The 17,245-nt window shown below is 48.6% G+C and overlaps 1 protein-coding gene across 1 annotated transcript; it reads right to left on the reverse strand.

Moving 5' to 3' along the window:
* Positions 1-9,649: 9,649 nt before the first annotated feature.
* On the reverse strand, positions 9,650-16,162 carry RDH8 (retinol dehydrogenase 8). Its single transcript, XM_044255401.1, has 6 exons — positions 16,060-16,162; positions 12,733-12,894; positions 11,893-12,072; positions 10,675-10,768; positions 10,164-10,347; positions 9,650-10,057 (listed from the first exon to the last, which is right to left on the reverse strand). Exons 1-6 carry the CDS (start codon positions 16,160-16,162, stop codon positions 9,842-9,844), a joined length of 939 nt encoding a protein of 312 aa, XP_044111336.1. The 3' UTR covers positions 9,650-9,841.
* Positions 16,163-17,245: the final 1,083 nt, after the last annotated feature.

Below are 17,245 nucleotides of genomic sequence, written 5' to 3' on the forward strand. Positions count from 1 at the left end.
TTGCTGGGCTCCAGATCTTTCTGCATAATTACGCTTGGTAAATTGTGACCATTGTTCATTGTTCCTAAATCACACCAAGCTCTCTGGGCTCCTTTTCCAGAAGGCAAATTATACATATTAAACCAGGGACAAAAACACATCTTGCTTGAGGCATTCCTGGAAGAAGTCTTTCTCTGTCCCGAAATAATTTTCACTGCCTGTTTAATATGCCCTTTAAAGATGTTGGACCCACTTTGTGGTGTCTGCCTCTTAGAAGCAGACAAGTTTGTCTGGTTCTTTTTTTTTTTTTTTTTTCCCAGTTTTTTTTTCCACTGCCAATCTGGACAGTCTTGCTTATTGGAAAGCACCAGATCTCCCCGAAACAATGATAAAATACATGTATTCCACAAAGATTCATTAAGTATGTGCTATGAGCCCAGCCCTCCTAAGCATGCTGGGATCACAGCAGTGTCCAACTCCGCCAAAATCCCTGCCCCTGTGGAGTGGACATTTAATGAGAACTTACTAAGGGCTTAAGGTACATTTCTGCCCTAAACCTCATAGCCTCTTGTTAATTAGGTTCAACCTGTGCCTGCTTTCCAGACTCTATCTTTGTAGAGAGCTATAAAACCAGTGTGGATCTAGTCATTTATTCCTCACTGTGTGCCAGATGCTGTTCTATGTGCTCTGTCTGCACTGACAGAAGAACCATAAATGCCCCTTTATGCTAAAGTAAGAATTCCCACCTATTGTACAGATAAGGAAACTGAGGCCTGGTGAGTGAAGGCAACTTGCCCTGGGTTGGGCAGGGGAGCCGTGAGGCTCCAGGTGATGCTCTAGAGTCCAAGGTCAACAGTCCCTTGTGAAGCAAAGAATTGGCAGAATCAAATTAAGACCTGGATCGGGGAAGCAGGGGAGACCTAATTTGGAAGGTTCTAGAACATTGGTGTCCACGTTGGTGGTGTATTCTGCTGTTGTCCTGTGCCCTCAGGGAATCCCTGCTGGTTCTGTTCAGCCCTCCCTCAGCTGGGTGTGAGCTCTCTCCTTCACATCTTGGTCCCCACGCGAGGTGTCCACATCCCCCTCTGTCCCAGGGACTCCTCGGTGTCCAGAACAAGGCACGGTCCAAAGGTGAGGGATTCTCAGTCCCTCCCACCTTTTGTCCAGTCTGGGCTCCCGCTCACTGTGCCAGGGTCTCTGTCTCCCCAGTGGGAAACCTGGTCAGGGAAGCCTATCTGAGGCTTTTGAAACATGTTCAAGCCTGCAGCTTCTTTGAGTTTTGGTTTTGTCTTGGGGGTGGGTCCAGGAAGGGAAAAACAGAGGAGGTGGGAACTACTTTGAAAACAAGGTGGGGGCACCTGGGTGGCTCAGTGGGTTAAAGCCTCTGCCTTTGGCTCAGGTCGTGATCTCGGGGTCCTAGGATTGGCTCTCTGCTCAGCGGGGAGCCTGCTTCCTCCTCTCTCTCTGACTGCTTCTCTGCCTACTTGTGATCCCTCTGTCTCTGTCAAATAAATAAATAAAATCTTAAAAAAAAAAAGAAAAGAAAACAAGGCGATACAGCTTTATCATCTGATGAGCAAATGCATGGAGGTGGAAATGGGTGAATGAGTGACTGGAGCTCACCCCTCATACCTCTGTCCCCTCCTCCCCACCCAGCCTCAGGTCCCTTAAAAGAAGAGGCAGCATTTGTTCAATAACTAATACATAAAATAACCGGGAGCACCATTTGCATGCCTGTCCTTGCTGTAGGTGCTGGGGACACAGCAGTGAAGAGGACCGAAACCCCTTCCCCTTAGGGAGTGGTGTCTACTGTAGCTGCTTCACCTGGACGGTCCCTTTTCAGCCTCTCAGCATTCTCATTAGAATTCCCATTGACCCACTTTGCAGATGGAAAAACCTAACTGTGTCGTCAGGAAACGGAGGCACAGGGAGGTTAAGTGACTTGCCTCAGATCACACGTCAAGTTAAGCGAACCCGTGTGGAGAGGGAGCTCCAGGAGGGTAGAGGGTCGCAGACCCGCTGTGGGATCCACCCAGGACCGCTACAGCAAGTTAATGGTCAAGTTCAACCTTTCGCACTTGGCCGCGAGAGGGCGCGAGCGAGCCTCCAGCCAGACTGAGGAGCGCTCGGCCTCCTCCCACAGGAATGCGGGCGGTGGAGGGAGGGCACGTTGGCCCGACGCCCAGAGCAGCTGCCGCCGCCGCTCAGATCCCGCCCGCCTTCCCCTCCCTGGGACCCCGGGTTTGCAGGGCGGGAGGGACGACTTTGCAGGGATGTGTGGCCTCTGTTTTCGCTCCCTCCTTCTCCAGGCTTCCAGCCCAAAGCTTCCCGGGAAAGGCCGGACAGGATCCAGGAGGCTGGAGTGATGCCCAGAACAACATGGCCGTGAATGGCTGTCACTTCTGAAACACCTAAGTTCCGGCACTTAGTAGGGACTTTCTCCCCAGCAACCCTTCCATTTGACAGGTGAGGAAACCGACGCTCAGAAAGGTGACATTTCTTGCTCCGGTAGGAGGTATCAGGAGCGTCTTAACGTCTTACCCTGCTGGGTCACTTCCTGTCTCAGCTCAGGCTGCTCCAGTCATGGTCATTTCTTGGTCCCTGAGGGCTTCTGATCATGCACTTGTTTTCCCCAAGGCTTCAGGCACTGGCCTTGCTTCCTGGTCCCTAAGGGCATCCATCCCATGCCTCCCCTCCTGGTCCAAGGAGGTCTGACTCGCAGGGAGAATTTTCAGGGGGAGCTTGTTGCTTGCTATGGGAGGAGAGGGAAGAATTCAGCAGTCACGTTCGGGGTTGATTCCTGGGTCTGAAAACAGTGTGATAGGTGCCACAACAGAACTGACAGCCCGATCAGGGAAAACTGTCCCAGAATAAGCAGTTACGAGGGTCCAGAGAAACCTCCTAACCCTACCAGGCTGGAGAGTCAAAGAAGGCATCCTGGAGGAAGCGGTATTTAGGCTGACACCCTGAAGTCTAGAAAAGTAAAGGTAATCCCGGGAAAGGATTAGGGGAGGGAGACAGCAAGATGGTTTTGCTTTGGGCGAGGGAACAGCCCAGGCAGAAATCTGGAAAGGAGGTGATCTGAGGAGTAGTAAGGAAAGGGTCTCGAAATCCTTCTTAGGCCATGGAGAGTCTCATTTGGATGCTTTCATTTATCCACTCATTCTTTCCTTTGTCAAATATGTGGAGATCTACCTTGTGCCGCATTCTCTTGTAGGTGCTAGGGATGTAGGTGAGCCAAGTCTCCTCCCCATGGAGCTGATGTTCTAGTGAGTTCTTGTTTCAAGCAAAAACCAAATAACTAACATATGTCAGGTGATGAGAAATAAAGCAGGTTCAGGGGACAGAGTGACAGGGTACTGTCTTGTGGCCTCTCTGAGAAGGTGAACTGAAGGAAGGAGCCATGTGGCTATTTGGGAAAAAGGTTCTAGCAGATGGGGCAGCAAGTACAAAGGCCCTGAAATAGGGATGTGCATGGAGGGTGCCTGGGAGCCCCAGTCATTAAATGTCTGCCTTCGGCTCAGGTCATGATCCCAGGGTCCTGGGATCAAGCCCTGTGTAGGGCTCCCTGCTCACTGGGAAGCCTTCTTCCTCCTGTCCTACTCCCCCTGGTTGTGTTCCCTTTCTCGCTGTCTCTCTCTCTCTCTCTGCCAAATAAATAAATAAATAAATAAATAAATAAATAAATAAAATCTTTAAAAAAAAAAGGGAATGTGCACGGAGTATTTAAGAAACAGTAAGGAGGTCAGTGTTCTAGAACGAAGTCGGTGAAGTGGAAAGAGTGGGAGATAATTTGAGATTAATATTCAAGGATCAGATCATGTAGGAGGTCTCATAGTTGTGGATTTGAATCTAAGTAAGGGGTGAACCGTTGGAGAATTTTGAAAAGAAGAGTGACATTATTTTTCTGTTTTAACAGAATCGGTGGGGTAGGTCCTTTGTTACTCTGACTTGAAATCCGAAGGTAACAACAATAAGAACAGATAATTCCATGACATGAAAATAAGACCAAATGCACCACAGAAAAGTTGAAAAATTAGGGGGAAAGTGCACTTCATATTACAGTCTCCCTAATCTCCTTAATATGTAAAGAGTTTCTAGGGATTACTAATAAAAATATAAACAATCCAACAGAAAAACTTGAGCAAAACGCGCAGTCAGAATGTTCACAAAAAATGAAATTCAAAAGGTTCTTTGTCACGTGAAAAGACAGTCAACCTCACTCATAATAAAAGAAATCCAAGTTTAAATAAGAGAAATAGGAGATAGTAATTTTTACCTATTAGAATGGCCAAAATGTAGGAGACTAATCATGTGCAGTGTGGTGAGGCTGTGGGGAAGTGACCGTGCTAACATATGGACATCAGTTTTTCCCAATAGAGTTGAATTTGATAATGTTCATAAAAATAACAAATGCATAGTTCTTTGGCCAAGTAATCCCATGACAGAAACACTTGCACATGTGTGAAATGATATATGCACACAAGGTTATTCATTGCAGCCGTTTATATAATAGGAAAAGATTGGAGAGAGCCCAAAGATTCATCAGTACAGGACCAGTTCCATAAATCATTGTCCACGTACACAACAGGATATATCACAGCTGTGCAAAAGAATGAGGATGTCTGCTTGGGCTGATATGGGAACATTTCTAAGACATATTATTCAAGGAAAGAACTGAAGTTCGCATTTAGGTGTAAAGTATGCTGATTTCTGTGAAAAGTTAAATAAATAAATAAATATATATATATATATACGTTTATACACCTGTGTAGGTACCTATATATTCTGTTTTTCCATTAGAATACTCCATATTCATTTTTTAAATTGTGGTAAAATCTGAACACCATGAAACTTACCATTTTCATCATTTTCAAGTGTGCAGAGAATGCTGTTAAACACATTCACATCACTGTGCAACCGTCCCCACCACCCATCTCTAGAATGTTCCATCTTCCCAGACTGAAACTCCGTCCCCATAAAACACTTACTTCCCACTTCCAACCCCCGCCAAGCCTCTGTTAACCATTGTTTTACTTTTTGTCTACAAATTTGCATATTCTATGTACCTTAAATAAACGGAATCCGGTAATGTATTTGTCCTTTCGTGTCTGGCTTATATCACTGGGCATAATGCCTTCATGTTTCATTCCTGTTGTAACACGTGCCAGAATCTTCTTCCTTTTTAAGGCCGAATAACATTCCTTTGGATGTATCTGCTGCGGTTTGCTTATCCATTTATCAGGTTTTTCCCCCCTGGTATAATCCGAAGGAAAATCTGGATAGGTAACTTGAGGTGAGGGGGAGGTTATCAGGAATTAGGCAGTTGAGGGAAAGAGGAGGCTGGCAGAATTGCTTTTATTTTATTTTTTTATTTTTATTTTTTTTAAAGATTTTATTTATTTATTTGACAGAGAGAGACACAGCGAGAGAGGAAACACAAGCAGGGGGAGTGAGAGAGGGAGAAGCAGGCTTCCCGCCAAGCAGGGAGCCCGATGTGGGGCTCTATCCCAGGACCCTGGGATCATGACCTGAGCCGTTGTAAGCAGACGCTTAACGATTGGGCCACCCAGGTTCTGAACTTATAAAATATTGCTTTTAAAATATTCTTTTATATGTACATAGACGCATATGTATTGATTTTTAAAAACACTGAGATTTTATCAATTCAGAAGGTGTTTTTAAAGGGTCTTCTGGGCTGTGGTGTGGGGAATGGATTGGAGGGAGCAGCAAGGGGTGGGAGGGGCTGGTGCTCTTCTGGGGGGGCTGCTGGTGCTCTTCTCCGGCTGAAAAATGATGGTGGTTGGGGCACCTGAGGGGCTCAGATGGTTAGGCATCTGCCTTTGGCTCAGGTCATGATCCCAGGGTCCTGGGATGGAGCCCCCCATCAGACTCCCTGCTCGGCGGGGAGCCTGCTTCTACCTCTCTTTCCCCCACGGTTCCCCCTGCTTGTGCTCTCTCACTCTCTCTGTCAAATAAGTAAATTATTCTTTAAAAAAAAAAATGATGGTGGTTGGATTCGGGTGGGGACCCAGAAGGTGTTGCGAAAGGGTCAGTTCTGAATATATTTTGCAGGTCCAGTGAACAAGATCTGATTAGCTGTGAGGTATGAGAGAGAGAGGAAGTAGAGATGACTCCAGGATTTTTGGCATGAACAACTAAAACAGACTTATCTTTGCTAAGACGGGGAGGACCAAGGGGCAGGTGGGGCTGTAGAAATCAAGAACAAGGGTTTGTGCGCCTTCAGCACCTTCTGAACGTTGGCCAATTTCTGCTGGTCGGCAGTGGCATTCCGCTAGACCATAATAACATTTCTTCCTCCTCCGCTGAATTTGCTTTTATGTTGCCATCTGGATTGGTGATGATTCTTCCTTATATGCAACAGAAGCTGACTCAGGGTGATTTAAGCTGCAAAGGAATTTATTGGGTGGATATTGGTGGCTAATGAAATCACCAGCCCTCGAAGACGGAAGGGGCAAAGGAAGGGCGCAGGCCAGCAGCTAAGACCAGAGGGCAGCTCTGGCTTTCGCTGACGGCCCTGGACATTTGCAACACCCCTGTCCCTTCCGCTACCTCCCTTTCCTGATCTCTCCTCCTTTGGGTGGTGGGTTCTCAAATCTAACTTTGTACCTGAGTGGAATCGGGGTGACAGCCTCACTCCCTAGTTGCAAGACAATCTGGGAAATAAGGCCAATCTGAGAGAGATGTATTTTCCTGTACCAAGAGCCTATGAGTATAGGATTTGGAATATCGTACGCCCTACCTGTAAATACCGAATTTGGCCTCACTTACGGTGTCTATGATGGCTTTTCCTTCTTGGGAAGAAGATAACTTGTCTTTTTTATTTTTTTAAGATTTTATTTATTTATGTAGGGATGTCTGGGTGGCTCAGGTGGTTAAGCATCTGCCTTTGGCTCAGGTTGTGTTCCCAGGGTCCTGGGATCGAGTCCCACATTGGGCTCCATGCTCAGTGGGGAGCCCACTTCTCCCTCTGCCTGCTGCTTCCCCTGCTTGTGTTCTCTTTCACTCACTCTCATTCTCTGACAAATAAATAAAATACAAAAAAACCTCAAAAAATATTTTATTTATTTATTTGAGAGACAGAGAGAGAGCATGAGTTGGGGGAGAGGCAGAGGGAGAAGCAGACTCCTCACTGAACAGGGAGGGAGCCCCATGATGGTCCCCCAAGGGGCTCAATCCCAGAACCCTGGGATCATGACCTGAGCAGAAGTCAGCCACTTAACCGACTGAGCCATCCAGGCACCCCAAATTAGTCATTTGTAATAATTTATTTAAGGGAGTTTCTTGAAAAACAAGATAATGTTGCACTTAGAAATCGGGATGGTGAAGACCTTCGGGGTAAGGCAGGCAGTAAATATCAGTACCGTTCTAACGGTGGAGTCTGACGGTGAGCTAGTGTGCATGCGTTTTGCTCCCTGGCTCTTTCACACACATACACTGGGTCTGTCAGAGTCCCGGATGGAAAAAGATAATATATTCAAAGTGGGTAATTTGGAGGTCAGTGAAGACAGGGACAATCGTAAAGGTGAAGACAGAAGGTGTGTATCCCTAGGGAAGATAGTGCGGTGTCATTCTGATGGCAATAGTGGGGGTCCCAACACCATCACTGGCTGGAGGGGGCATAGGGAGGGAGTGGTTTTCAGAAACTGGAGCTGGGGCCTTGGATGGATGGAGAGATGCTGCTAATACACGCGACCCCCATGGAGGGAGCCTGGGGGAGAAATACTCTGGTCTTTCTCCTCTCTGCCTCTCAGCTCCTGCTGAGGCCTCCTGTGGCACTCCAAAGACCTCTCGCACATGTGTGCTTCATATATTCCTTCAAAAGAATGTATTTAATTTTTAAATTGAGATATAATTCATATACCATAAAATTTGCCATTTTAAAGTGCACGATTCAGTGGTTCTGGTATAGTCACAAGGCTGGGCAACCATCGTCATGATCTATTTTCATATATTCTTTTTAACATTTTTTTTTAAAAGATTTTATTTGTCAGAGAGAGAGAGAGAGCATAAGCAGGGGGAGCAGTAGGAGGGAGAAGCAGGCTCCCTGCTGAGCAAGGAGCCAGGGCTCCGTCCCAGGACTCTGGGATCGTGACCTGAGCTGAAGGCAGATGCTCAACCAACTGAGCCCCCCAGGGACCCCATTTTCATGTACTCTTTTCCGTACTCCAACACAACTTCAAAAATCCAGTGTCGGGGAGGAGAACGGAGGGGTTCATTTGACCAAAAATATTAAGCGGCCCCAGTATATGTGCACTGACTCAAAGAGACCTCTTTCACGGGCCCTGGACTCAGTTTCTCTTGTCCTAGAAGAGGTTACTAGAGACCCTTAAGGCCCAGCATACACTGAGCTGGACAGACCTAGGCTTGAGTCCTGCCCTCCCCTCTGCTCTGGACAACCTCAGTTTCCTCATTAATGGACCGGGCTGGTTCCAAGAGCCTCTATCTAACAAGGCTGAAGAGCAGACATTAATTAAAACACCTTCACCCCGAGCCTGGCATTCCAAGGAGACAGCTAAACAGGAGCCACACCAAAAGCTCCAAGCGAAATGGAACACAGTGCAGGGTGCTTTTCCTGTCATTTCACTGCCATTATTGTTAGCTCCCCTTTCCAGAAGACGACACCAGGAACTCACCTGCCCAGGGTCACCCGGTGAACAAGAGACAAGGTCAACATTTATACCCAGAGTCCATTTGCTTCCAAACTCTCCACACGAGGGCCAAGAAACTTGGACCCCGGTTGCTTTTTTAAAACATTTAATTGTGATAAAATGTACAAAACACACAATTTACCGTCTTGACCATTTCTGAGCGTACACATCATTAGTACTGAGGCCACTCGCATGGCCGTGCAGCCATGACTGCCGTCCAACCACGGAACTCTTTGTCTTGCAAAATTGCAACTCTCTCCCCGCTCAACATTGACTCCATGTCTCACCCTGCCTGGCTCCCCCCATCTCTACCTTCTGTCTCTGTGGATTTGACTCCTCTAGGGACTACATCTAAGTGGGATCAGACAGTATCTGTCCTTTTTCTGTCTGGCTTATTTCACTGAGCATAAGGTCCTCAAGGTTTACTCACGTTGCAGTAGGTGTTGGAATTCACCTCCTTTTTAAGGCTGGATAATATTCCATCTTGTGGATATCCTCATTGAGTTTATCCAGTCTTCTGTTGATGGACCCATGGATGGAATTGCTTCCACCTTTTGGCCATTGTGAATAAAGCTGTTATGAACACGGGTGTGCAAATATGGGCTTTGAGACCCTGCTTTCAATTTGTTTGGTTAATACCCAGAAATGGGATTGCTGGGTCACGTGATAATTCTGTTTCTTTCTTTCTTTCTTTCTTTTTTTTGAGGAACTACTATACTCTTTTCCACAGTGACTACACCATTTTACATTCTCAGCATCAGAGCCTAAGGGCTCCAATTTCTGAACATCCTCACCAACACTGGTTACTTTGCTTGGTTTACTTATAGTAGCCATTCTAATGTGTTTGAAGTGAAACTTATTTAAAAAAATTTTTTAATTTAGACACAAGAAACTGAGCTTTATTAAATATTTAATATAGTGATTACTCGTGGATACAAATACGTATTTTATGAAAAAATATACTTGCACTATTGGTGAGTGTACAAACATTTTGCTGACAGAGTGTGTGACCAGAAAAGTCCGAAGATCTGTTAGTCAACTCAGTTCTATGTGGAAGGGGTTTTAGATCACCCTTATATTCCCAGGCCCAAGATAATAAAGTCCAGAGGTTGAGTGAGGCAGTTTATCTCATCTTTCAAGGTCTAGCAACAGTGTTGCCTCCTCCAGGAAGCCTCCCAGGGAGGCTCTGCTCACCGGGGCCATATTCGGAAGCGGAGGCAGCCACAGGCCAGACATCGAAGGCCAAGGTTGAGAAGGCGTGTCCAGCGGAAGAGCAGGCAGTGGGTGATGCGTACATACAGGCTGCCTGAGGGGTCCACAGTCTTGAGCACAATCAGTGGGGTGTAGCGGGCGTTGGTCTGTCGGCGCAGGGGTGGTCTGGTGGAGCTGATGACCTTGACAATGACCTATGGGGTGGAGCCCTGAGCTCTTGGATTCAGGGAGGGGGACTTTGCAGGGTGGGCACCCTCACATATCTGAGCCATGTCTTGGGACTCTGGGTTCCCCACTCACCTGGGCTACATCCTGTGGGCTCTGTCCTACAGAGTGAAAGAGCTCCCTGGAGGCAGGGAGGTAGAAATCCCGGAAGTAGTGCAAGGTGTCGGGGTCAGTGTCTGGGAACTCAGCTGTGGAAACCTGCTCCAGGAGCTTCCCCTCGAAGTTAGTGACCACTGGGCCAGGTTCCACCAGGGTGATGCTGGGGATATCAGTAGGGGTAGGGGGTCTGGTAACCCAACCCACTCTCGTTCCCGTCACAGTCCCTCTTCTCCTCTCTCCCCCGATTTCTCTCAACATTACTTCATCCTTCCTGGTTCCCCCAGCTTCTCCTCTGCCCATACCCCATACTCCTCAGCTGTCTTCCGGTAACTCCCTTTCTTTCCCCCATTCCTGATTCCACTTTCTCACTGCTGCCTGCCACCATCTCGGCCTTCCCAGCCCACGTCCCCTCACCACGTCCCCTTCCCTCATCTTTCTCCACCTGTCTCCCAGTCCTCCCCCTTCACTACCCAAATGCCCGCCTCACAAGATGTTGAACTGCAGCAGCTGGACAGCCAGACTTTCGAAGAATCCCTCCAGGGCAAACTTGGAGGCTGCATAGGCTTCGTTGAACACCACACCTGAGAGGATTGGAGGAGGTTGGGCCCTTTGGGGTCTGGGCGACAGGCTTGTGGGTCCAGAGGGACATGGGGTCTTCAGGAGACTGAGCGAAGAGGGTTTAAAGTTCAGAATGGGGGGGGGATATCTAAGGCCAACAGGATGAGTGTACGTATGTATGATGGGAGCATATGTTGAAGGATGAGCCCATATGCTTAGGATGAGATTGTCTTGGGGTGCCACGTGCTGCCTCTTCCCTGTGTTCCATTTGCCCTTGGCCCTGGAAAACCCTCCTTCTGTTCATCCTCTAAACCTCTGGGCCCCTTGAGCATAGAGTTGCCAGGGTCCCTGAGGGCAAGTACTATTCAGCGGCTTTCTTATCTGTCCTTATTGAGAGTGAATGTGACTCCTAAGGTCAGGAGCTACAGCTGGAAGAGGGGCCAAAGGGATGGGACTGATTGGTAGTTATAGTTTCCCCATGGTGGGGTAACAAATAAGGTAAATTCTTAAAACAAACAAACAAACAAACAAACAAAAAAACAAATACTGTGGATTCTTCAGGAGGCTGCTGAGGAGGTAAGGGCAGATCCCAGGGAATTTCCAGGGAGAGGAAGGGCATCTAGAGGGGTTCAAGGAAGAAAGACCCAGGAGCATGGATGGCAAATAAGTGGCCTCCATAGTAGGCTCATGGCAGATGTTGCTAAACAATGACTGCTCTCTTTTTCTGCAGAACCTCAGAGCGCCAAAGCTAGGCATCTCTTGGGCTTGGTTAGAGGTATCTGTCAAAAAATGTCACAGGAAAGGAGTTCTGGGGCACCTGGGTGGCTCAGTTGCTTAAGCGTCCGACTGTTGATCTCAGCACAAGTCTTGATCTCAGGGTTGTGAGTTCGAGCCCTGCCTTGGGCTTAGAGGTGTCCAGAAGTAGCACTGATACTGGATGGGGATGGGGATAACATTTACAACACTACCGCTTAGCTCTCGCAGCATGGCCGACGTAATCTAATCTGCAAATGTTTCCTATAGAGCTTCAGAATCCTTCTCAACACAGGCTCATTTGGAATATGAGCTAAAACCTATTTGCCATTCTTCTAGCCTGGGGAGGGTCAGATGCGAGGAGGATTCCAAGGGGTGGGTCCCCAGGGCTTACCCTGCAGCCCCATGACACTGCTGACCACCACAATGTGGCCCTTTCGCCTTCTCTTCATGCCAGGAAGGACAGCTCTGACCAGACGGACAGCCCCAAAAAAGTTGGTATCAAAGACGTTCTGCATGGCAGCTAGGCTGAGCCCCTCCAGGGGCCCCACCAGGCCCACTCCAGCATTATTCACTAAGGAGGAGACTGAAGGTTACTTGGAGGTCCCCCCAAGCCTTCTAGTGTCACTCCTCTAGGGACACTTCCTGAATTATCCCACCCCCTACTCCAAATTCAGGGCCAGTCCAGAATATCCTGAGTGGACAATTGTGGAACCTTGATGATCTTTACATATAGTTTAGCATTTGTTATGAGGACCCTGAACTCCGGGGGGGGGTAGGGTTGCTGGGAGCAGCCTCCCCTTAATGCAAGAGCAATTCCGCTCTGACCCCAATTTGCATCAAACCAGCCACACCCACCCTCCTTCGAAGGTCTTTGAGAGATCATGTGTTGCTTCTACATCATCCTCCGTTTCCCAAATGACTCATCAAAGTAACTTTTCCAAGTTTTCCAACATATGGTTTTTGGAGAAAAACCATATGTAACAGAACACCATATGGTGTTCTTCTATTCAGTAAAATCTACCCTACCCCCGGGACTCAGTTTATTTCTTGTAACCCTAATGAACTGGTACCCTGGGCTTTTAGCCAGCTTGCCTACCCCTTCTGTCCAGGGCTAGAGGTTGCTGGTGAAGCAAGAATGCTCGTGCTCAGACATTGGAGAGGATTCACTACAATGAGGATGTGTGCTTAGGTCAGGGAAGGGGGGGTGACCCCAGGGGCTGTTCAGTCTCACCCAGCACATCCACTTCCCCTCCTTGGATGCCGCTGAGACACTGGGCCACTGACTCGTCACTGCACACGTCCAGCTGGGCCACGGTGAGGGTCTGCCCCAGAGCTTCCCCGGCAGCTGCCTCCAGGGTCCCCTTCTTTCCCAAGTCCCTCATGGTGGCCACCACTGGGGACAGAAAGAAGAGGGTTGAGGCAAGCACTGGGTTCCTTTCGCCTGTGCATTCACTTACGTATCTCCATGATATTGCATGAGCCGTCACAGAGGGATGGAGACCCACAGGTTTACACACCTATTTTACTATACAACCCCAAATGCATATAGTGTGAATACATTTACATGTACTTTCATCCAGCCTTGCATCACTCCAGCCCTCCAACCCTCCATCCAACATTTCCTGAGCATAGACTTAGTACACATTATGCTCTATTCTTGGTGCTGAGACACCTGCATGAAATAAGATAGACAAAGTCCCTGACTTCACGGAATTTACAGTCCAGTGAGTAAGGAAATAAAATAAATAGAGAACACATTGCCTTGAGAAAAGAAATGCATGCATATTTAGGGTCAATATATGTGCGTCGTGCATACATGGAAATACAAATAGCCACATCTACATCAGCCACAGAACTGGCGATTTATTGAATATCTACTCTGTGCCAAACACTGTGCTACTCACTTTTATAAGCATTGTCTCTACTCCTCACGAGAACCCTAGGATAAGGTAATGGGCTTATTTTCAAAGGTGGCCACAGCCTCTTTCATCGCATATGCTCTTTGAGAATTTTGCTGTTCCCCCTCAAGACATGATATCTCATTTCCCTCTCCTTGCATCTGGTGTCTAGCTGGGCGCTAACAGTACACAGTGAAAGTGACATTGTGTGGCTTCTGGGATTAGGTCAGAAAAGGTATTGCAGTTTCTGCTCTGTTTGCTTTAATGTTCATTCTTTTTCTTTTTTTTTTCCCCAAGATTTTATTTATTTATTCATGAGAGACACAGAGAGAGAGAAAGAGAGAGAGGCAGAGGGAGAAGCAGGCTCCCCACTGAGCAGGGACCCCGATGCGGGGCTTGATCCCAGGACCCCAGGATCATACCTGAGCTGAAGGCAGATGCTTAACCATCTGAGCCACACAGGAGCTCCATTCTTTTTCTTTTAAAAAAGATTTTAGTTATTTATTTATTTGAGAGAGACTGAGAGAGCAGGAGTAGGGGGAGTGGCAGAGGGAGAGGGAGAGAGAGAATCCCAAGCTGACTTCGCTCTGAGTACGGAGCTTGATGCAGGGCTCAAGTTTATGACACTGAGACCATGACGTGATCCGAAATCAGGAGTTGGATGCTCAATTGACTAAGCCACCCAGGCAGCCCTGTAATCTTCACTCTTAACATCCTCGGCCACGGGGCGCCTGGGTGGCTCAGTGGGTTTAAGCCGCTGCCTTCGGCTCGGGTCATGATCTCAGGCTCCTGGGATGGAGCCCCACATCGGGCTCTCAGCTCAGCAGGGAGCCTGCTTCCCTCTCCCTCTCTCTCTGCCTGCCTCTCTGCCTACTTGTGATCTCTGTCAAATAAATAAATAAAAGCTTAAAAAAAAATCCTTGGCCACTTTGTAGCAGCCCAGCTATCCTGAGGCCACCATGCTAGGAGGAAGCCCCAAGCTAGCCAGACAGAGGAACCACATGGAGAAGACCTGACATTATTAAAAGGAGGAGAGATGCCTGCCCAGAGCTGTGACTAGTCCCCACTGTTCCAGTTGTAGCCTTTGACCCTGAGCAAGAATCACCTAGCTGCCCCCTTCCAAATTTATGGCTTTTGTAAACCAAAAACCATGGTTTTACAAAACCATGCGTTTTGTAAACTATGACTTTTGTAAACCGTGACTACCATTGTCCTATTACACCAGAAATTTTGGAATGATTTGTTCTTTAGCAACAGTAGCCAGAATACGTAGGTAAAGTTACTGTCCCTATCAGAGATCAACACACTGAGGCTAAGAAAATGAAGTTCCTTGCCTGTCCCACCACTAGTAAGTGTCAGAACTGGGATTTGAACCTCGGGAGTGCTGAGCTCAAACCCCTGTATACATGTTTGTATCCTTCATGCGTGTACCCATGATCGTGCATGCACAGCGCCGGGCGCTGTGTTCATATAGTCTGTGGGCCTGTGTGACTCACGGGTGTCGCACAGATGAATGGGAGCACATACATCTCCATACAGTGACAACTGTGGTCCCAGGGTGTGGGTTGCCTGGGCTCAAATCCAGGCTCTGCCACTTTCCAGCGGGGCGACTTTGGGCCAGAATCCTTGGCACTCTGTGTCCTAGTTTCCTCATTTCTAAGGTGGGGCTAATGTTAGTGGCCACCTCATAGGGGTGATAGGGGAATTAAATGACTTACTAGACGCACAACACTTAGATCGGAACCTGGCACATTGTAAGCACTCCATAAACATCTCTCAGTTTTATGCACTCATCTGCCTGTCCAGGGCTATGACTAGTGTCCCAGGGACAAAGGGACACACGCAGCACAACAACTTCCCTGCGCACTGGCACTCGGTCTGTCCCATCCAAGACTGTGTGTGTCTCTAAGACAGAGGGCAGAGGGTTGGGAGAAGCTGCTCTGCCAACTGGGGCAATGCCCTCGCCCCCTGCAACCTTCCTGTAAGTAGCAGCCCTTTGCCCACTTCAGCTGCAGCCTGCTCTGGGTCAGAGGTTCCCATGGGTGGAGTGCAGACGGAGGCAATTTACTCCAGAGTTGCCGGAGGCTAAGTCCCTAGATTTAGAGGCCCCCTTTAAGCCCCCAAGGTCAGGGTCACTTAAGAGGCTTATCTTGGAGCAGTAATCTGGGGAGGGGTGGGGGAGGGGAGTCCTAGGGAATGCCCAAGAGGAACCTTAGGGAAGCCCTCCCCACCAGCCCTTTAAAAAAATCACCTACCCCGCCCCCGCTCCCCCCAACCTCCTACCATATACCACACTTACTTTGCTTCTTAGCACTTATGAGCATTAGACATATTATACAATTTTTAAAAAGTCTGTTTATTGTCTGTCCTCGCTCTGCTCCTTCCTTACACTGAGGACAGAGATGTTTGTCTGTTTTGTTCACAGCTGTGGTTCCAGCCCCTAGAACAGTGCCTGGCGCCCAGTAGGTGCACACGAAATATTTGTTGGATGAGGGGATAACCCATGAGCAGAGGTGGGAAAGGGGCTTCCATGTGTCCTTGGTCCTCCTCAAGCCCATACATCCAGCTGACGGGATGGGCTAGTGGAAATGGTGCCAGGAGGGCTGAAGGTCCTCAGAATGCCCACCCCTGCCCCTCCCAGCCCCACCTGGGCCTCTAACCTTGGTAGCGGTGCCTGTGGTCATGAGCCAGCTGCACTGCAAGCTCCAGGCCGATTCCTGAGGAGCAGCCTGAGATCAGTACAGTCCGGGGTGCGTCCGCCATGTCGGTCCCTCCCGGGATGGGTGACCTCTGCTGGCCAGCACCTGACTCCGGCCACCCATCCTAGCCTCATTCCCCCTACCTCCTAGACACCCTCCCGTCTTTCCCCTGCAAGGTGAAGGGGCCCCAGAAGACACCAATTCTGAACTGACCCTGGCAGGCAGCTGGGTGGGGGAAATCTTTTAACCTCAAAATAGCCTCTTTCTTTTATCTGTTAAAAATCTCTTCTCACTGCTACACTCACAACGAGGGTCTTTTTATTATGACTGTAAATCATTTGGGGGTGGGGGAATCAGCAGGGGCATTCTCTTCCTGTCGATTCTGGGCAGAGAATCTCTGATGCGAAGGAGAGAGTGAGAGAAAGTGGCAGAGCGTGTGGTCCCAGAAGGCTCCTTTCAAAGATGAGAATGGGTGTAGATATGTCACATGATTGGGGAAGACTAGGAAGAACTTCCCAGCAAGGCAGGGCAGGGCTCTCTATGAGAATTTTTAGCAGGAGAAGTCTTAGTCTCTGAGGTCCCTGAGGAGGGAGAAGAAGCAGCTTGGGGAAATTCCCTTTCTTCTCCCCACCCCACTGCCCCCTTTTCACCCTTAGGCCAGATGGGGCTCCACCCCTCCTCTCTAGGGAGACAGACACTCTTTGTCCGAACCAGAGGCTGGGAGGGAGACACAGCAGGCTTCTCCCTCTTCCCCCTGGTGGGGCAGTTCTGGGCCGAGGATACGCCCCTTAGGTTTCTCCCTGCAGAAGCTCCCTCAGATCCCACAAGTCTGTGCTTGTTCAATTGCACAGACAACTCCATGTGACCCCCTGGGGGAGCTTCACAGTGGGGGGTCCCAGTAGGGTGAAGGGCAGCTCTACCTCACCCCAAGAATGGCAGGTATCGACCTCTCCCTAAGGCAGTGCCCTGCTTTGAAGTAGGGCCAGACTTCCCCCATTTAATGGGGGCATATGTGAAGATTTGGAATTGGGGCTAAGACATCTATTTGGGGACCTGAATCATGGAGAGGGGAGGAGAGGGCTAGGGATGGAAATGGGACCCTTTATTTGAAGATTAAGAGTTTGGGAGAAATTGAGGACTGTGTTTT

The sequence above is a fragment of the Neovison vison genome, chromosome 6, assembly GCF_020171115.1.
Source record: "Neovison vison isolate M4711 chromosome 6, ASM_NN_V1, whole genome shotgun sequence".
In the NCBI taxonomy this organism is placed as follows: Eukaryota; Metazoa; Chordata; class Mammalia; order Carnivora; family Mustelidae; genus Neogale; species Neogale vison.